Source organism: Melopsittacus undulatus, chromosome 13 (genome assembly GCF_012275295.1).
Source record: "Melopsittacus undulatus isolate bMelUnd1 chromosome 13, bMelUnd1.mat.Z, whole genome shotgun sequence".
Taxonomy (NCBI): Eukaryota; Metazoa; Chordata; class Aves; order Psittaciformes; family Psittaculidae; genus Melopsittacus; species Melopsittacus undulatus.
In genome coordinates this window covers 9631700-9652794 of record NC_047539.1, presented here as the reverse complement: position 1 = coordinate 9652794, position 21095 = coordinate 9631700, and the positions used below count along the sequence as shown (strand labels likewise).

General features: G+C 46.4%; 1 protein-coding gene across 1 annotated transcript in view; it reads left to right on the top strand.

The window, feature by feature from the left end:
* TAOK1 (TAO kinase 1) overlaps positions 1 to 15409 on the top strand; it is a 65374-nt gene extending 49965 nt beyond the window's left edge. The window contains exons 14-20 of the mRNA XM_034068668.1: positions 188 to 424; positions 1193 to 1321; positions 2868 to 3071; positions 3677 to 3916; positions 7177 to 7389; positions 8463 to 8645; positions 12381 to 15409. Of these exons, the coding sequence (XP_033924559.1) occupies positions 188 to 424; positions 1193 to 1321; positions 2868 to 3071; positions 3677 to 3916; positions 7177 to 7389; positions 8463 to 8645; positions 12381 to 12842 (1668 nt within the window). The 3' untranslated portion in view covers positions 12843 to 15409. The remainder of the gene's footprint in view (positions 1 to 187; positions 425 to 1192; positions 1322 to 2867; positions 3072 to 3676; positions 3917 to 7176; positions 7390 to 8462; positions 8646 to 12380) is intronic.
* The last annotated feature ends 5686 nt before the right edge of the window (positions 15410 to 21095 follow it).

Genomic DNA, 21095 nt, shown 5'->3' with positions numbered 1-21095 from the left:
CAGCAAAGCTTATCTTCCACAGCAGAATTCAGTTCTGAATCTGCTCTGCTGCCATTAGGATGTGTGCTTTTCTTTACAACAAAATCATATTTCTACCCTGTATAGTTTTCTTTTGTGGTTTGAAGACTGCTGAAAAGCAGATTAAGCAGCATTAACTTACTTTGGCCTGATGTGGTTATCTTCCTAGGTGACAAGGCAAATGCAGGAACATGAACAAGACTCGGAACTCCGGGAGCAGATGTCTGGCTACAAACGTATGAGACGGCAACACCAGAAGCAACTGATGGCATTAGAGAATAAACTGAAGGCAGAGATGGATGAACATCGCCTCAGGTTGGACAAAGATCTTGAAACACAGCGTAACAATTTTGCTGCAGAAATGGAAAAGCTCATTAAAAAGCACCAAGCAGCCATGGAGAAAGAGGTAGGAAATCGTGGTTTAGCAGACCAGTCCATATTGTTAATGGCCTTGAACTGTCCACTGATCCTCATTGATGAGAGATGCTATTGTAGACTCTTCCATGTCTGTTTTCAGGAGCCAAGCAAATTGCTAATTAGGAAAAGGCTAATACATCACCTCCTTACACTAGGGGGTTTATGTAACTAGAGGAAAGGTATGTCCTTCATCACAGTGCGTTATACTAAATGGTAGTGTATTGACCCCAGAAAAAAATACTGTGAGGGTTTTCCTTTCTTTTGCCATGCATATGCTGCCAATAACTGACTGCCATCGAGTGTTCTGGAGGCAGATCAGCCTGCAGAGAAATGTGCCAGCTTACACTTAAATGTTCACTGTTGAATTGCTTATGGATATGAGACTTTTTATGTTTTTAAATAATTGATAATGAAGTGGCGCTGCCTACAGCAGTTATTATTGATTCTTTGTTCATCTTGGATCTCTCAGTGGAGGGCTGAGGATATAGTTTATCATAAGGTGTTGACTGTGTTAGGCAGGACTAGCTGAACAGTAGGGCTGAGGAAATGAAGCACTGAAAAGAGGACTCCTGCCGGGTGTGTTGATGGGGGGTTGGAATGAGAAGAGAGTGAGGGCAAGCTCTTGAGGCTCCTGCTTATTCAGAGTCATGGTGAGTATCATGGTGACTGTACCAAGAGTTCTGGGTCTTGGGCTGAAATGGAACATGAGCTGTAATCCATCAGGACGCAGACTGATTTGCTGCTGGATTTGCTATAGGCTAAAGTGATGGCCAATGAAGAAAAGAAGTTTCAACAGCACATTCAGGCCCAACAGAAAAAAGAATTGAACAGTTTCCTGGAGTCCCAGAAGAGAGAATATAAACTCCGTAAAGAGCAGCTGAAAGAGGTAACTCATCTGTAATGAGAAGTGTGAATATAGTGCAGTGTATGATGTGGTGTGAGAGCCAGTCCCGGAGAAAAGTGACCCTATGCACAAGAGATGTTTCCCTGGATTGCTGCAAGTTCTGCATTTCATGAGCAGAGTCCTGTACATGTGTACAGCTCTTTGACCTTAGAGGGTTTATTCGTATATTGACACCTTTACATTCATCTTGTGAAAGTACAACCTTCTTCATTGTTTAATGTTCCTTTTTTAGCCAGAAACATGCAAAGTTGGCAATCCTAAGGAACGAAAAAGGTAGAAAGGTCATGAGCATTTTTCTCATACCCTTTTGCTGCGGATATTGACCATGTACTCCAGCAGTTAATGAAGCTTCTTATCACTTAATGATGTTTCTGTAGCAGCAGCAAGAAAACAAAACAGTAAAGAAAACCTGCAGATATTTTGGGGCTTTTTTTTAAAGGAAAATATCTATAAAACACTATTTAATTTGAATGGAGAAAGCTGTGTAATAGCTTAAAAATCACTGTATTGTGGTGAAAAATCATGACCTTTGTGAGAGGCAGAGAAACTGTAGAATCAAACTTCCTGATTCTTTCTGTGGAGTGGTTGAAACCATAAGCACTATAAATAATCCTTTTGAAAGAGCCATTTAATGCTCAACCATCAACTTGGGTGACGCAACTTAGGAACTTGCTCCAAAGGGGAATATTCCCAAACATAGACATTTCCCAGGAGGAAAAAAAAAGGCTGAAGAGCAGCAAAGCCAAGAAAGATCTAACAAAAACTGTAGTAGTGTGGGGTTTTTATAATAATATAGAGTCTTTCTGAGTGGTCAAGAGATCACAGAGAACCAAGAAGCACTGGTGAAATACAGAGCAGTTCTGGCTCATGTTGAAGTTGAGATGTATCACAACAAGCCTAGTTACTATAGGGGCACCTCTAATATGCCTGTCAAGCAAGCAGAGTCTTCTGCCAAAGCTGCTTCAAGTTCAAATTGTAGTTAATACAAACGTGCCACCTGTGGCCTTAGGTTTGACTTGTGAACATCTTTATATTGTTTATGTAAATTGTGGTGGATCTGCCTTGATGAGTTACTTGTAAAATGTGCATGAGTTCTGATCAAGCAAGACATAAACATAATCTGATGTGCTTCATGGCTGGGGTTTTGTTTGACCAACAGGACAGCACGTTGCTTCTCCTTTCAGTCCTTTGGGAGCCTGTAAAAACATATGTCAGGCTCCAGAAGTCTTTGTTTTCAGTGGCAAACCATCACTTTTACATTTTGAGCTAATGTATATGTCTGGAAGCTGTGGATGTGAACCAGTATTTTGGCCAGCTAAAACGGGAAACAAGTTGTAGTTAAATTTGCTTCCCTCTGAATTGTCCCCTGGTGTTCCCTTAGATCTGTGATAGGATACATTTTGCAAGGCTGGGATGGTACCAGGTGGAATAGCTTTGAAATGTATTTTATTGGGCAGGTCTGTCCAGTTGTTCAGGACTAAGGAACTTAAGGTGACTATTCCACAATTAATTACCTTGCTGTTATCAGGAGCTGAATGAAAACCAGAGCACTCCAAAGAAGGAGAAGCAGGAGTGGCTCTCCAAGCAGAAGGAGAACATCCAGCATTTCCAGGCAGAGGAAGAAGCCAACTTACTGAGGCGTCAGAGGCAGTACTTGGAGCTGGAGTGTCGCCGCTTTAAGAGACGGATGCTTCTTGGCCGCCATAATCTGGAGCAGGACCTGGTTCGGGAGGTAAGAGAATAGGCAGAGATGAGACCTGGAGCCACCTGTGTGAAATGTGGCTCACAGAAACGCCTGCAATCCAACTTGAGTCTCTGTGGAGTCTTAAATGCCACATCTAAAGTGTTTCTGGTAAAATAATGGTTCTGTGTGTTCTGCAACGTTGTCTAATAATCATAGAATGGTTTGGGTTGGAAGGGACCTTCAAGCTCATCCAATTGCAACCCCATGCCACACGCAGGGACAGCTTCCACTGGAGCAGGTTGCTCAAAGCCCCCTTGTGGCATTTAGGGAACCATGTGGGATCAAATGGTTCAGAGTAGTGTCCTATTGTGGGAGAATTGTTGGATCCAAAAAGTCAGCAGGTATAGTCCTTCCTGTGCTTACTGTGAATGCTGTTGAGCATCTACAACAGGAAGAAGGAAAGTGAAATGAGGAAGGAAAAATGACCATTGGCAGTGCTGTCTGCTTCTGATAAGACATGAAAACTCCATGCTCTGTCCTCAAATGCCTTGGCAAGAGAGAAATGTCCTTGTGAACAAAGTGAAATGTCACATTGTGAGCAGAAATCCAAGTAAGTATGAAGAATCTAATAATTCCCTCTGTCCTCCTGGTAGGAGTTAAACAAAAGGCAGACACAGAAGGACCTGGAGCATGCCATGCTGCTGCGTCAGCACGAGTCCATGCAGGAGCTGGAGTTCCGCCATCTCAGTACCATCCAGAAGATGCGCTGTGAGCTGATCCGGCTCCAGCACCAGACCGAGCTCACCAACCAGCTGGAATACAACAAGCGCCGGGAGCGGGAGCTGAGGCGTAAGCACGTCATGGAGGTCCGGCAGCAGCCCAAGAGCCTGAAGGTACTACGTGACGTAGGAGCTCTGGGCCTGAGCTGCTGGTGGTAGTGAAGTGGTACATTGCGGCTCAGGTCTCATTTGCAGTGTGTGCAGGTCCAAGGTACTTTGAAGCTCATTAATTCAAAGAGGTGTCTCATTCTGTAATGAATACCTTCTGTAAAAAGGGACATATCTGTCAAGTTGTGTAACTGCCAGGATGCAACTGCAGCCCTCCAAGTACCACGTGTATGAACCATAGCAATGGTGGCCAGGGTTGCAGTGTATTGTAGGCAAGCCATAGCAGCGCTACTCCTTCACCTCAGTCAAAAAGCTATGGTTCTCAGCAGTGTGCCTTCCTTTTTGAGGTAGTTTAAAATGGATTTCATCTTTGCAGTGCCCTTGTTTCACACCTTCTTCCTCTGACACCAGTTTCCAATCCTCTTCTCCCCCCATCTACAAGAATAAAATCTATTTAAAACCAAACAAGCAGAAAAGCTTTGTGTTGCTGTGTGCATCAAAATGCACTGCACTGTCAGTCCTGGCTAACTCACCTTGTATTGCTTTTAGATTAAGGCTGGTATGTTAGCAAGTGCTGGGGGGGAAAGAGAGACACCAGCTGCAGTGTCCTCAGGAAGGTCCTAGCACTGACCTTTGCTGTGCTCTCATGGGTTTCTCATGCTGCCCTTGTAGCTGCGGTGGCAGACCAGAACTATAGGGCCTCTGTAATTGAGGCTTTTAGTGTTTTCATTGTAAGCCTTCACTTCATCCAAAGGAGTCCAGTGGTTTATTCTGAAGTGTCTGAGAAGGGAGTATAAGGCCTTTCACAAAGCTGCCTGGTACATTTCCTTTGAGGAGGCAGACTTCTTCTCTCCACCCAGTGTTAGCTGTGCCAGTAACAAAATGAGTGTATGGCATACTGAGCATGGGGTTTCTTTGTTGTTCTAGGTCTTTCCTCTTCGTGATATTTCCCATCTGACTTAGTTTTCACCATCTGCAAGTTATCTTCTCACAGAGAAAATAACCAACTTGAAAATAGAACTTCAGAAGGGGAAAAAAACCCACCTCACCACCTGATTTGTCAATATTAGAATAATATTAAGTAGTGAAAACCTGGCTTGTGAGAACAAGGGACCATCTGATGGCTGTTGAGAATCTCCAAGGATATAGTGTATAAATAGCTGATGACTTCACAGGGAAGCTGTGCTGCACTCTTGAGCTGAATAAAACTGAAGCAGCTGTATTAGGCTGATCCTTCTGAGATTAGCATGAATGAGTTCTGCCTCCCCAAGGTGATGCAGTGCAAACACGAGTGGGCAGCGTGTCTGTTCTCGCTCCCTGGCTGGCAGTTGGGACAGCAGGATCTGCAGTCCCTGTGAGCTACAGAGGCTTGGCTCTCACCTCTGCACACTCTTCAACCCCTTCCCTTTTCCAGTGAGGACAGGGCTGAGTGTTTTTAGGAAGCATGGAAAGCTTGCGCTTCGCTTTGCATGGCTGTTCTGCGATTAGCAAAGGATTTCAGGCTTGAGCTGTCAATCCAGCACCTTTGCATGCACACAGTGCTAATAATGCAGCCTGCTGGACAAGCGTTCAGTTTGGAACACAATCCCCTCTTTATTGAGGCTGTTCCCTGGTATTATTAACTCCTTCTCTTGCTTCTGACTAATGCAGGCAAGTATTCTTCATTGAATAGATAATTTGACTATTTGTTCAGTTTCTCTCTCCAGCAACGTTTTTCCCTCAAGGGCACATGTTTCAGGCTCTCCCTTTGTTATTTAGTGAGGTCCTTTGTCCTGAAAGCTGGGCTTTAACGGTCAGTGTCTGTTTCCACTCTCACAGCACCAGAAGGACCAATAACTCGAATTCACCCTTCAGTGCAAACTACTCTGTTATTATTTGGAGTGTGTTAATTGTGATGCAAATACCCTCTTGCTGGTGTTTCACAATTCTGGGTCAAAATGATCTTGTCAGAAGTCTGACTGGAAGTCTTACCCCTCCCTTCTGTTTCCTGTTGTTAAAGCCTTTGGGTTGGAGGCCTGTAAATAGAGTCTGGTGTCCAAGCAAGACTCCACAGAAAGTGAGGACAAAATAGATTGCAAGTGTTTTGCTGTGACCAGGTCCCTGACAGGAATGTGTAACCTGCTGATGCTTCCCTTAAGGGCAGGGAGGAAACAACCTTTAAGGTTTCCTGGAGGGAAATAGCTTTCTGTGAATTTAGAAAGGGTGAAAGTGATGTATTCTTCTCCGTGATACATGTTTTGGTTTGAATGAAACCTATCTTTGTCCTGTTTTCTGCCTCAGGTTAGCAAAGTGGAGTTTATGCAGCAAAGCATGCTGATGTCTAAATTGGGCTGGATATATTGTCTGATCCCACTGCATCTTTCTAGGTGGCTACAAGTGCTGTGCTTATCACCTACCCTGCTGAGCCTTGAGTTAGTGCCAGGAGCAGGCAGTGAAGGAGCTGACAGGAGGACATGCACGTGTATCTGCCTTGCTGGTTCAGAGCCCAGAGCAATTCCAACTTACTCAAGGAACAGGAAAATGGCCCTATGCTCTGTTAGTGAGATTTGACCATGGTGGCTGACAGTGAGGATGGCCCAGAGTGGTTTTGTTGTTGATGTTGGGTTTTACTTGTTTCTTCTTACCGTAGTAAGACCGGCACAATGCTAATGTTGCTTGTGGTGTGTGTTTTCAAACATCTAATCTTTCCCAGCCATTTTTTAGTACATTTATAAAAAAACAAGTTCTTAATACTAAGGCTTAGAGTACATCTGATCTTCCATCAAACCCTCAATGGAAAAAGTGTTGCTCTTTTTCCCTGTCCCTTCCCATGCACCAGATATGCTTCTTTTCATAACATTAAGTGCTGTCTGTCTGTATGTGTCATACAAGCACAGTCATGTGTAAGTATGGCTTTTGGTGCTGATAAATTGGTCCTGTCCCTCAAGAACTTTTTCTTGAAAAGCAACACCCAGGACTGGATCCAGTCCAGTGACAAATGTGAGGCTCTTTGTGCACAGACAGCTGTATTTAGGCTGGAGCTTTGTTTTAAAAGTGTCTGTATTGTAATTGTTCCGCACACTAGCAGTGTCAAAGCAGCTGCAGCAATAGTCGTTGCCTCTTGTGTATTTTGCTTCCCTCCTTGCACTGTAGATGTTAATATACATTTGTGGATTCTTGAACTCATATCCTTAATGTAATCGTAAATATCCATTTGAATGGATATTTCTCTCATTTGAAACACGCTGGTTTTTTTTTCTTTGTTTGTGTCCCCTCCATCTTTCCAGTCAAAAGAACTACAGATAAAGAAGCAGTTTCAGGATACATGCAAGATCCAAACCAGGCAGTACAAAGCACTGAGAAACCATCTGCTGGAGACCACGCCAAAGAGTGAACATAAAGCTGTCCTCAAACGGCTCAAGGAGGAGCAGACCCGGAAGCTGGCTATCCTGGCTGAGCAGTATGATCACAGCATTAATGAAATGCTCTCTACACAAGCTGTGAGTCGCCTCTGAGGGACCCAGGGTTCCTCAGCCAAATAGGGATGTTTGCATTTGAACCGATCTGTATCCTGACAGCAGGCTGTCTGCTTCCTTGCTACACGTGCCATACCCTGCACAGTCATTCCTCTGTGTTTAAAAAAGCAGCATTCAAACGCAGAGGAAAGAGGTATTACCCCCTTCAGGCAGGTTGGAGTTGAAGCGGCTGTTGCAGAGATGCAAAGTGATGCATCTGTGTGGCCAGAGGACTGCTTTTGCATGATGTTTGACAACATAAACTTCCCTGCTAGACCATTGTTTAAATAACATGCAGCTTGCTGTCTCAAGTCATTTAGGTTTTGATTTGTCAATGATACCAACCAAAGCATGTGCCACTTGTGGAAGATGCTCATTGGGTCATGGGGGAGTCCAGAGTTTTGAAACAGTGCTAACAGTGTTGTGAAAGTTCTGTGATTCCTTCTTTAAGAGATGTCTTCTTTAAGAAATGACCCCATGAGCAATGCTTTCTGTCCTTGCTGCAACTGAATGTGCAGTGTTCTTTGCACTTCTTGCATATTGCATCCTGCTCACATCGCACTGTACAACTTTGACTCTGTGAGGCAGGGTAGCTGGCTTAATTTATGTATGGAAGGTTAAAAGTTCAGTATCATACTGCTTTTAGGTTTATGTCATCACATTCTTTTGCCTAAAGTCCTGTATTGGCAGGGGTATGTACTTAAGTCTCCTGTGTACAGGTAATTGGTTAATCCAGTTGAACAGAGCAAGAGATCTTCTCTTTGCCCCTAGCGAAAGGAGAACTGTAGGTATTGGCACCTCCAGCAGTCTGGTCTCTGCAGTATGGATCATGGTTCCTGAGGTGCTGCTGCTCATCAGCATCACTTGCCTCAGCACTGTGGGCTCACTGTCACCAGTCTTTGTCACTATAGGTCCTCTGTTCAGTGAAACGAAGTACAATAGAGACCAGTTGTATTGCTAAGAAAACAAAGTCCCATCCCATTCTCTCCCCCTCCCCACAGTCCTACCCCAGAGTGGTTACCCCATAGTGAAACGTCTCTATTGTCTGTCTTTCCCAGCTGCGTTTGGATGAAGCACAGGAAGCAGAGTGCCAGGTTTTGAAGATGCAGCTGCAGCAAGAATTGGAGCTGCTGAATGCGTATCAGAGTAAAATCAAGATGCAGGCAGAGGCCCAGCATGATCGGGAGCTGCGTGATCTTGAGCAGAGGGTATCCCTCCGCCGGGCCCTCCTTGAGCAGAAGGTAAAATGGGCATGTGAGCATCATTAGCACGCTCCATGCTTCAGATCTTAAATTGTACTTAATACAGAGAGAAAATGCTTTTACCTTGCTGTATATAGTAACACAAATCATTTGGGTATTTTCCTCTCCTGGATGATAGCTCAGTGACACATAGGTTAACTTTCTGCCAGCTCAGCCGCCCTGTGTGAACAGCTTCTGGCTGGGATAGAGCTGCTTGGAGCGTGCCAGAGGGAGTCGTGCCTCTCCGGGCAGGAGGGAAAGAGAACTGTTCTTTCTGTCTCTGAGCTGCAGATTACCTTCCCCAGCTCATTAGAGGACAGACAGTAACAACCCAGTGCTAGCAGGGGGGTTTTGGAGTTTGCATAGTATCAGTAGTAGGTATCTTCAGGAAGGGGGAGAGGAAGATAAAATGTGTTTGAGACCCTGTGTTCTGTGGTAACATTATCTTATGGCAGAACTGCTCTGTTTGGCAGTCTGTGGCGACCAGGCTGCAGTTTCCCTATGAAATTGTGCTTGTTATGTTTGTTATTTGTCAAACTGAAGTAGCCAGACCCACGGGCATGGGTGACCTCCTGCTCCCTAGATTTCAGCTTGTAATTGGCTCTGTGTATTTAGGTGCTCCTCGTTGAAGTATGTTTTAATATGCTGTGCCATAGAAATGTTGAGTGTATAGAAATGTTGAGTGGCCTGCACAGACCAGGGGAAGGGTAATTCATCAGTCAGGGAAAGGAAATACACAATCAGCTTTCCTCCTGCAAATTTTCCCCCCTTTGATTTGCACTGTGGTGCCAGCCATCGCCATTCACACAGCAATTCCCAACTTTGCTGATGGGTGATTATTGAATTAGGGCAATTACTCTGTGGCCTCGAGGTTCTTTACACTTCTCCCAGAGGCTAACAGATGGATGCTGGGTTGTTAGAGGGCCCTTGTCTGTGTGAAACTGCTCCACCTCACGGTCAGCTGAGGAAGCATCTCCAAGAAGACAGTTCAGCCCTATTGTCCTTTGGTCTCCTGCAAAGAGAGTGGATCTCTGGAAGTAATTGGGTTTGTGAAAACAGAGTTCCTGTGTGGTGCCCACGTGTGTGACAGCTCTTTGGACCCTATCACTAGTTATTTTGCTCCATCCGGAAGAGGACAGCTCCATTACAGTCCTGCATTTGAGGGTGTATTTCTGCTGGGCATGCATTGCCCTCTGGTGGCATGATCAGCCCAGAGCTCTGGGATGAAGGGTCCCACAGAGAGCCTGCTGCTGTCCCTTGTCTATGGGAGCAGCATATCTTGTACTGCATATAGTGTTATGTTAGAAGTTGAAGTGAGGCCAGTGACCTAAGGAAATACACATTAACCAGTAATAACGTTGTGTAAGTCTTTTAGTGGACCAGGGTTGAAGTCTTGGCACATAGAAAGCCCCTGTGAAGCATTTGGTATCAGCAGTGCTGATAGGAAGCTTGTGCTACTTCATAGATAAAAATTAGAGGTAGCATAATATTTTGTGTGTGTTTGTGTCCCTGTGTTGCTCTGGGATAGCAAAATATTGGATGGTGCTTCAACTCCCATAGGTTTATTTAGCGATACGTCCAGGCACATTGTAAGTCGCAAAGTCATGGACCAGCAGTGAGACTGTTTCCTGGTGGGGTCACAGTCGCTCAGCAGCAGCTCAAGGGAAAATGTGGGTGCAAATGTGGATACATCATTCTTTAGTAAGGGTATTTTTCAGAAGGAGATATGTTGTTGTGTGTTTCTAAGAGTTGAGAGTTGTGAGTGTTCTGGTGTGGATCGCTCCATGCTGTCACCTGGTATTTGCTTGCATGTGCTAACTGAAACTGGCAGGCAGAGAAAGGGCAGGTATGTGCACAAGATGAATGTCTGAGTTTATATGCACAAATATATACATAGCCTGTGGCAAAGTCAGTCCCTGCTGTTCAATAATAAACCAGATTCCAGACATTAGTGTGTGCCTGGGACTCTGCTTCCTTCTTAGCACATTTTTGATGGTGCCCATCACCACAGTAACTCACCAGAGCATACAAGTCTGACTGAGCCTAAGGAAGGAGCAGCCAGCCTCATCAATGCACAGCCTACAGTGACTGAGCCACTGTACAAGCTATACTCCAATGCTGTGTTGTTTGTGTTGTACCAGTAATGAGCATGTCCCAGGAGCGTCTTTAAAAGACCTCAGATGTACTCATTTCCTTCCCACGTGCCTCAGACACCTCATCTCCAGAGTCCTGCATCCTGAGGTTGTTTCTGAGGGATATCATTTTAATGCAATGTACTAGGCATGCCTTTCTGTGGAGTTCAGTTGCATGAAGTCCTGCATGTTATGGTGTCATAAAGACTGAAAACTGGGAAGCTGTGCTTGAAGACACTGAAAAAGGAGGATTCTGCTGAGGCAGCAGGACTGGAAAAAACCCAAGTGGAGCATTTTAAAGAGCTGACATTAGAGAAGGCACCTTCTTCCTCTTCTGCCTTTTCCAAGCTAGCTGGTCACAGTGTGGCTTTCAGCAGGAGTGAGCAGGGCTGCTCTGTGGAGTCAGTGTCACGCATCCAGCACTAAACCCAGGCAAGTGGATAAGGCAGTTTCTGAAAGCCCCAAATGGTTCAGGAGATGACTCACGCTGGAGCAGATTGTTTCTGAAATTCCAGATGAAATCACTTTACATATTCCCTGACTAAGGCAAGAGAGTGCAATGCTCTGCCCGGTACCTTCAGCACAAGATAACACCTCTTGGCTGCGTTGCTGCTGACAGCAGGGGAGATGCCAGTGAGCTATGCTCAGACTCTTGGCTGCTGCTTTGTACCCATTTGGTCTTTTTCACCAAGGCCAAAAGTAGCTTTTTCGTGCTGGCAAGAAGATAATGGAGTGATTCTTTGGTTCTCTACCTGACTGCAAAGATTTCAATAAGAAAGGCTTTCATCCCTGTCTGATGGGTGTCAGGAGGCTGTAGCTCCATGATCTCTTTACTTAGAGTTGATCCCAGTGCCCTTACCAAAGTACTGTTGGAAAATTATTTGTAACAGTGCTATGGAGAAGAAATAGAAGTTGCCAGCTTGCATATCATCTAGCTAATAATCTGCCACACAATTCATACTTCTCTGCTTGCTTTCTTCAGCCACACACCCTGGAGAAAGTATCAGGGTAATGAAACATGAGAAACCAATTTAGGAAAGGGTTACATAGGAAGTGATAAATATGAGCTAAGGAAATCTGGCCAGTGAACACTGGAGAGGAAACTGAATGTGGGTTCATACATTGAATCCTGAAGAAAATAGCAGTCACTGTCATCAGATTCAGCTACAAACAGTGAAGGTCACATTAAGCTGTGTTGGCAGGTATTTGACTGCATAGGCTCTGTGCTTGGCTGTGTCTGAAGGCTCTTTCCCAGTAGGCTTTTATGGAAGCTCTAGATTGCTGCATCTTTAAAGGTTAATCTATGTCAGGCTGTTATTATCAGTGCAAACTTTGGGTTTGCACCCCTGAAGCTTCTGTATTCACCAGGGAACAGGGGCCAAGACCCTCTCACTGGTACTCCCTATGCTTTGACTTGTGCAGGTCTATAAGACTTACCCTTTTGCCTTCAGAACAGATTGTGTGTCAGTGGATATCTGATCTAGATCCAGTCTCATGTATAAACATGGGGAGAGAAGGTTCCTCACTAGCCCTTATGGGACTCGAGGCCATGCCTGTAAAGGGGTCCTGCCGCTACAGACTCTCTCTTCTTTTTCCTTCCTAGATTGAGGAGGAGATGCTGGCCTTGCAGAACGAGCGTACCGAGCGGATACGAAGCCTGCTGGAACGTCAAGCTCGCGAGATCGAAGCCTTTGACTCAGAGAGCATGAGGCTAGGTTTTAGTAACATGGTTCTTTCTAATCTCTCCCCCGAGGCGTTCAGCCACAGCTACCCGGGAGCTTCTGGCTGGTCCCACAATCCTACTGGGGGTGCAGGACCTCACTGGGGTCATCCCATGGGTGGCCCACCACAAGCTTGGGGCCATCCAATGCAAGGTGGACCCCAGCCATGGGGTCACCCCTCGGGGCCCATGCAGGGGGTACCTCGAAGTAGTGCTATAGGGGTCCGCAACAGCCCCCAGGCTCTGAGGCGGACAGCTTCTGGGGGACGGACGGAACAGGGCATGAGCAGGAGCACAAGTGTTACTTCACAAATATCCAATGGTTCACACATGTCTTATACATAACTTAAACAATAACTGAGGGTGGCAATTCCACTGGAGCTGTCTGCCAACAGAAACTGCCTACAGACACCAGCCCAGCAGCCTCCTCAGTGCGGTGCTGACGTGTGGAAGCTGGGTGCACATGGAATATTGTATTCATTTTGTAAAGCATTACGTTTTGTGTTTACTAACTGGGATGTCATAGTATTTGGCTGCAAGGTTTTGGGGGGGTGGATTTTTGTTTTTTGTTGTTGTTTTGTTACTTTTTGGAGGGGTCTTGGGAGGGCGTCTGAGAAATAAATGCAATTAGTCAGAAGAGTTGGCTGGTGGTTGTCACACTGACAGGAAGGACAGAAGGGCCTCGGACTGCCCTTGTCATGCCATCCATAGGAAGTCTGAGGGAGAATGGAGACCTCCTCCCATGTCCCTAAATTTCGAACTGCCACCCTGCAAAAACCAGGCGAGCTGCCTTTAAACCAACATCCAGGGGAGGAACAGCTGGATCTTCTGTTCCCTTTTCATTTGTCACTAAATTGGGTAAATTGCTAGGGTATTGCCTCTGCCAAGAGGCATTTCCAAATTGGTAGGTGAGGAAGAAGGGTGAGAAGAGAGGCCAAGAGACACCAGGGCTCAGCAGGGCCCTTCTACCCAAGTGCCCGCTCCGTGTCGTGTAGGATGTGTTGTTCTCTCAGAAGGCCCTGGTCAGCTTCCCCAGAGCTATGTAGGTAAATTGGCCTGGAGGGAAGAGGCTTAGAAGTGTTTGAAATGGAATCCCTGCTTTGGCACTCCCTGACTGTGCTGCTGGTAGCTCAGATGAGGTTGGGCAGAGGAGCATAAGTAATGCACTTGTACAGCTAATACTGTGACATCTCATTTTAGCTAAGCATCAGAGTAATTCTTGGAGCCCAGCGTAGTCCTTTTTGCTCCATTCAGAAATGTTTAGACTTTCAGCCAATCAATCTCAAATGCCAGAGGTATTTTGAAGGATGCCATAGTCACAAAATGCCATCGATCGGGTTTTTCATTATTATACTACATCCACCAATTTATTACCTTTTTGGCTTGTTGCAGTTTCCTGTTTACATGTAGAGTGTAGCCAACTGTTTAAATGTTTAGTTGCCACGGTGTACCAGGAGGAGCTGAGCCAATGACTCTTTCCCAGCTGATGACTAACCCACATCACCACTGTAGATCTTGCTGCATGTGAGGCTCCTTTTTATTATTTCCATTGCTGCAATACTTCACAACTCTTACAGTCCCTTGAGATGCTGTGATATTTTGGCAGCATACCATGCGAGAAGGCACTACTTCCAGAGGCTCGTCAGAGCTGCTGTACTACTGAAAGGAAGCAAAGGAGGTTGTGAGATCCATACGGCGATAAAGGGGTCAGGGAGTCTTGTTAACCAAGTGACTTGGTGGCATCGTGTCATCCCTTAGTGCTTGGGAGCTGGAGATGCCCCTGTGCTCTCGTTGCCAGTGCAAGCTCTGGTCAGCCAGCACTGTGGGGTGAGGGGAAAGAGCAGGTAGATGAAGTTTGGCTTGAAGCAAAGGTTTCCGTCTTGGGGGGCTGACCAGCCAGGGCTCTTTGTAAATGTTTTTCCTTGCACACTAATCATCTTGAAGAAAACACTAGCTGCTAACTCTAGGATTTGCCTTTAATATGTTTATAGGGCTCAAAAGCGAGGTTTTCCGAATGTGTTTGTCCATGTGACATATTTATATAGTAACTACTCTAGTGTCTCGCTGCTGTTCAGTACTCGACAGGGCGACGTTCTTTCGTTAGCTAAATTAACATCCACTCCCAATCCTTAACTCTCTGCCAGTGTCCAGTGAATCCAACTGGGATTTCTAGCATCTTGACGTAGCATATCACTTGAATCAAAGATGGAAACTCCACCAAAACATGTTTGAGCAGCCCCTTAGTAAGGAGCTTTGTAGTACTAACAGTTGTTGGAAGCCTGGGATGAGGCGGTAGTCCCATGGAGGTGACTGTGGTTGCTCTCCTGGGGCAAGTGGTGACTGTGAATTGTCCTGTCCCTCTGCTATGTTTTTATGTGGAATTGGATGTTTTGGGGTCATTCTTTTGCATTGCAGTGTTGTTGAAATGCAGCAAAACTGATTTAGGAAAGGTATCTGTGTTTTCCTGGGGTTCGAAAGACAGGCAAACATGAAATGAAAGGCCAGAATTGCATTGGGGCTTAACCATGGGAGTGTAGAGGGTGTGCCCAGAGCATGGTGCTAACACAGTGTTTGGAAGTTCAGCTCCTCTGTCACAAACAGCAGCAGCAGCGGCAGTGGGGACAGGCTATACCTGCAAGTTCAGTGGGTTCATTCTTTTGCTTCTGTTATGGTTTGAATTTGGTCAAAGTCTCTGGCTTAAATTGAGCTACTTCAACAGAATTCTCTCAACCCATCTCTTTGTGTAATGTTGAGCATGACTGAATGCTGAATCCAAATGATGGCTATCCCATATTGGCTTTTTTTGTATTCAAAAAGAATTGTGTAGTAACCATTTTTACATGTATATCATGTGCAGACCTGGACTATTCCAACAAGTTAATACTTTAATTAAAATAGTTTGCAAAAACTGATTCAGATCAACTGGTCTAAATGTGTATGTCCCTGTGTGTACGTGGCGGAAGGAAAGCTGTCCCAAAGCAGCCTGATCTCAAGGGGGAGCACCCCATTATGCAGCTGTAGCCAGATGGGTCAGGGTCAGGCTGTGCCTTGGAGGTGTGAGGAGGCCGTTGGTGTTGAGCATTTGAATGTATCTTGGGTATGTCTCAGATACACGAACAACACCACACCAGAGAGATGCAGACACTCTCTCTGAATCAGTTTGCAAACTCTTGTTTTTTAAAGGTCAGCCCAAGTGCTCGTTGCAGTCATGCCCTAACTTTGGTTTTAAAATACTGTAATTTGTGGGAACTACTCCGGCACCTCAGCAGAGATGTTCTCTGACATCTTTTATGTTCTTATTTTAACACTGGGGAAACTCTTCTGTGTGGACTACTTTGCAAACTTCATGGCAGTGTTTTCACTTGACCCTTTGACCAGCTTGACTCCTGAATCTCTTATTCTGTGGTAGTTTTTCTCTCCCCTTTGCAAAGACCTGAAGTTCTGATGCAGTTTAGCCCAGAGATGAAAACAGCAGAGGAGCCAGCATTTTAACCTCTTTCTGATTCAAATTTCTTTTGATTTTAATTAAAATGAGTGAAAGGGATGACATTTTTCTTGCCTTCCATGGTCCCAGGGAGCCAGCAGCCACCTCTCCCTTCCATGTTATGTGCTTTCTTCCTCAGATGCAGAGCTGAAATGGAGGCCACAGCTCTATTTCACCTGCATTCACTCCAAGCCCAAGAGCTTCAAAGGGGTTGAAGAACTAAATGTGGTATGATACCAAGCTTTCCACAGAAAATTATTCCCTGCAGCCATTCCTTGCCTGGCTTGTGTCCAGGCTGGCATCGCTCTATATCCCAGCCATCCCTCCCACTCCAGAACATGCATTGCACACTAGCTGAAACCTGCACGGGGCACATCCCGCTCCATCCTGGGATGATGTTGTTCAGTGACACCCCCAGCTTAATGTGCCATTTCTTGAGAGGCAATAAATTGTGTTGTACCACTGTCTCCCATTCCTCCGTTGAATACGCACATCTCTCTGGATATATATATATATGGTATCTCGTGTATATATTTACTCTGTACGTACGTGTGTGTGGGTGTACGTGCACACACACCTCATGCTGTGCATTTCTGGCAGGGCACTTCAGTTCTGCCGTTCTATACACTCCTGGTGATGAGCAAAGGCAACCCCTGCAGCAGGGCTTTCGAGGGTGAGGGCATGAACATCTGCTTCAGTACTGCCCTGTTCATTGTGGTTTGCTGTTTCTGGAGCATGGGAGGGTGAGATAGCTGCTGTGAAGGACAGAAGGGAGCTCCTAGAGGGTACCAGAAAGTCAGAAGACAGCAGAGAGGGAAACACAATGGTTTAGCAATAGGAAAGCAGTGGAGGTGATGTAAGGATCTGCTGGGGAGGGGGCTGGGGCAGTGCTGGCCTCCCAGTCGCCCCCTGAATCTTGCTATGAAGGATCAGAAGTCTTGGCACTTTGTTTTGGCGTTCCTGAGTTGAAGCCACAGCTAACTCCAAACCCTGTCTACTTCTCTGTGTGTCTGATAGCTGGAGCAGGTTCTGGGGAGGTTCAAAAGAGAAGCTCAATTGGAAGACTTAAAATATGTGTGTGTACAACATAGACACGTATGTGCACACACAGGCACTTTAGGTCCATTCCTCATTCAGTTTAGGCACGTGTCTTTAGTTACGTGGTGGCAGAGGACAGTCTTGCTCTCCTCCTGGGTGCTCGCTTTGCATCTCTAGTAAATCTTGCCTTGCCCTCTCTCGTAGTAGAGGGGTGAGTGCCATGCTGGACACCACGAGCTCCTCAAGCTGTGAAGATCCTTCTCACCTTCTCCTTTGTCCTCTATAGACCCCATCTTAGTGCGATGTCTGGTATTTTGGGGATAGATGGTTCTTGCGTGTGTCAAGTCACAACTACTCATCCAACTGCAATATTGACCTGCAGGGGAAGCCCAGCCAGCTCAGCAGTGTGCCAACACGGGCTCTCTTTGTGCTACCAGAGACTTTGGAGGCAGTTTGCCCCCACATCCCTTTCGGAAGGTCTCGCATGAGTTCTTTAGGCAAGGCTCTGGTTTGGTTGGGACATCCTTACCCTTTCACAAGGAGTTGTGTCGTCTTTAGGTGTGGGCAGCGAGCCCAGAGCCACGTGCTAAGGCTGGAGGAGTGGGGCAAGCCCAGGCAGGGCTGCTGGTTGATGCCCCTCTGCTGTGCTGGTTTCAGTTTGCACTTCTTTGAGTCGACTTGAGTCGGAGTCTGTTGAGAAATACGTGTGAGGCTCTTCGGAGGGTTGTAGGTAGCTGTTCATAGCCAAAAAAGCCCCCGCCAAAGCCCAGGCTGATGGATCTGGTGGTTGTAGTAAACATCACCCCACCAGGGAGCGATGGCAGCAGATAACCCTGGCTCCTGTTGCACAATGAGGTTCAGCCAACTGGGGCCGTGACGCTTCTGGCTGCATCCCTGCCCCTTCTGGGGAAGGAGAGGCCTTTGTCAGCTAGAGAGGGACTTGGTAAATCAGATTTGCTGGCAAACAAGCACCTTAACCACTGAGCTGTGGGTCTTGATACTTGCACTTCACCTGAAGGCTCCTTTTGGAGGGGGAGGAAGGCAGTTTGGTACGTGACAGTTGGCTTTGCACCCATTCAAACATCCTAAAGCCATGTCCTAAGGAAAAACCAAACCCCACCATCAGCTCCCTCTCTCCTTTGCTTTCTCTGAGTGCACACACTGAGTCCAGGAACCAGGAGGGCCGAGCGCTGTCCCCACAGATGTGAACGAACCTGGGGGGACCTTCGCCCCTCCGGTCCCCTGCCCCGCTCCCCACCCTTGAGTACGGGTACCTCAGAACATGCACAGATTGACTTTTCACTGACAATGAGCTCGAGTTGTTGTGAGTGAAAAGAGTTGTAATTACCTGTAAATATGTAGTTAACAAATTGACCTAGTTTCTGTATTTTTTAAGTTTTTGTACTAAAATTTATAGATACAGTTATGTGCCAGCTAGCAACAAGCTACTGTAATTGCCAGTCGTAGTTCAGCATGCATCTAATCCCGAGACTTGTCCAAGTGATGCCGTAAGGAATTGTGCTTAAATATTGCGAGCTGGGGCAGTGAGGGGGACAGGGAGGCCAGTGGCCACTCGCCTGGGCTTCCAGCTTCCAGCCAGGTTTTCCATGTGGAATGTTCCCCCCATTGCACCGTGTGCTGTATGGGGCATACTGCTGTATGGGGCAGTGCGAGGGATGGAGCGGTGGCTTCGAGCTTTCTCTGGAGCTGAACTCAACTGAGTTCAGGTTCTTTGCTCTAGTTTAATACCGGCTTAGGACTCTTTTCTTTTTCAACCCTCTCTAGTAAACGATCTGTTGTCCCTTTCTGACTGCTTTTTGTCTTTAAACCCGAGATCATCGAAACCTACTGGAGGGGAAAGAGAGAAAAGGAACAAAAAAAGGAAAGAAAAGACTTTCATTTCAGGTCGTTGCCTGCTTTCAGTGCCAGGATCACGCATTTCTATGGCAACTCTGAGCTCAGCAGAGTTTAGGAATCAGCGCAGGGTTGTGAAGGAGCTGAAGTGCTGCTGCTTCTGCGGCAGGGCGAGCCTGTGGGTGCCATGCGGAGGGTCTCAGTGCTCCATAAGCCCTGCTGCTAAGCGAGGGGTGGGCTCCTCGTGCTTCCTAGGAATGGAGTAAGGACCTGTGCTCCTTGCCTTGTGGCAGAGGCACGTCTGCAAGTCGAGATGAGCTTTGCTGAGCAGCCCGGGAAGCTGCGGGCAGAGGAGTGTGAGGTCCGGTCATCCTGGAGGTCGTAGGGGAGATGGGAGCTTGTAAGGATTCATGGATCACGTACGGGTTTGGCTTCTGGCAAGCGAACCACCCTCTTCCTTTCTTCAGCTTTGCTTCCCTCCTGACCCCCCTGCAGCTCTTCCCCCCCCACCGCTTGCTTGGAACAGGAACATTTCTTACCTGCCTAGAAACAGCTAAAGGATATTTGGGGAGGGGTGGGGAGGGAGGGCCAGCCCTGATGTAAATAATTAACGTTGCAAAGTGAAGTGTGTATAACATAAAGGCTACAGCCCTTTGGTGACTTGTATAAATGCTTGAGAAGGTTGTGGGGAGGAGATGGAGGAACAGAGACCTGCCCGGGGCAAGGCAGCCATCGCTGCCCCACCAGCCCCGACACCAGTGGGTCGGGAAGGGGGGACCTCGTGTCCCTCAGTGTGGGATCCCCCGTGGGTTAGAGGATGGGATGTGTGTGATACGGATAGGAGAAGCTGTGTGAGGTGTGTATAGTGTATATTTTTTACAAATAGCTTGCTTGTATTGTGAAGAATTTTAAAGACAAACTTGAGAATTCTAGCCTAACTATTAACACAAGTTTAACATCAGTTACCCCACTGGGTTCAGAGCCTCTTGAATGTATATTCCTTTTTGTAACCTAAATGACCTATTCTTCTACCAGTCAGCCAGACATCCTATTTATATTTTTAATTTTATATATTACTTTTCCATTTGTTCTCATTCTTTCCAGCATGTTTCTGGGTTTGGTTTTTGTTTGGTTGGGATGGGGGGGGGAGGGGGTGTTTCTTTTTTTTGCACAAGCATTGTGTGAAGTCAAGGAAATATTAACTCAAACTTGGTATTTTCCAACCTGTTCCCCCTTCCCCTTCCTCTCCTCCACCCCTGGGGTGTTGTGTTTTCCCCTTCTCCCACCACCCGGTTGGGGTTTTTGGGCTGGGATGCAGCGGGTGGGAGGAAGGGGATGGCTCTTTTTCCATTCACCAATGCCAGGTCTTTCTGCCGGTCAGCTCAGAAGCTCTTCACGTGCTGATTGCTTACAGAAAAACAGAACTGAGTAAAACTAAACTAGAACCTTATCAGTGCGGGAGGAGGGGAAGGGCACACCTGTAGCCACCACTGCTTCGGCTGCGAAACAAGCGCCAACCTTTCCTGGTGAGCAGGTAACCATGAGACAGCTCCAACCTGTCCATGTGCACAACCTGAGAGCTGCCTCGGGCAGCAAAGGCTCTTGCTGCTTTTCCTCTCCTCCTCCTCCTCTTCCTCTCCCCCTCCATCCGGAGGTCCCAGCTCACCACCAAGAGCTCGCCCAGCGCCGTGGCATCCCCCAGCTCTAGCAAACCCCGGGTGCCACGTGGGTTTTATCGGTGCCAGAGAGCATTAGTGAATAACCAACCACACACACATATCTGCTGTTTTACTATGAACACTGGTCTGAGGTTTCCAGGCCCAGCGCTGCGGTGATGGGCCCACGAAGGATTGAACATGGGGAATTAAAAACTCCTTTCCTGCTTCCGTGTCTGGTAGCACCAGCTGGTATGAGTGAACCTACAGGTGTGCGTTTTCCTTCTGGTAGAAAATGCCACGAGCACTAACTGGTAAGGCTTAATGTACAGTATATTGTCAGTATTCTGGTATTCTTCTGGTTCAACATACATTATAGCTCCTATATAACCTGTATTAATTGTATAGATTGTGCATTTAAAAAAAAAGACAAAAAAAGCTGTTACTGAGTTGTCAGAAAAAAAAAAGAAGAAAAAAAAATAAGAGAAAGGAAAACCCCAATAAGGTCATATGTAATATTTTGTTTGTAAGTATCCTTTGTATCATAGCAAAGGAAATGTTAAAAAC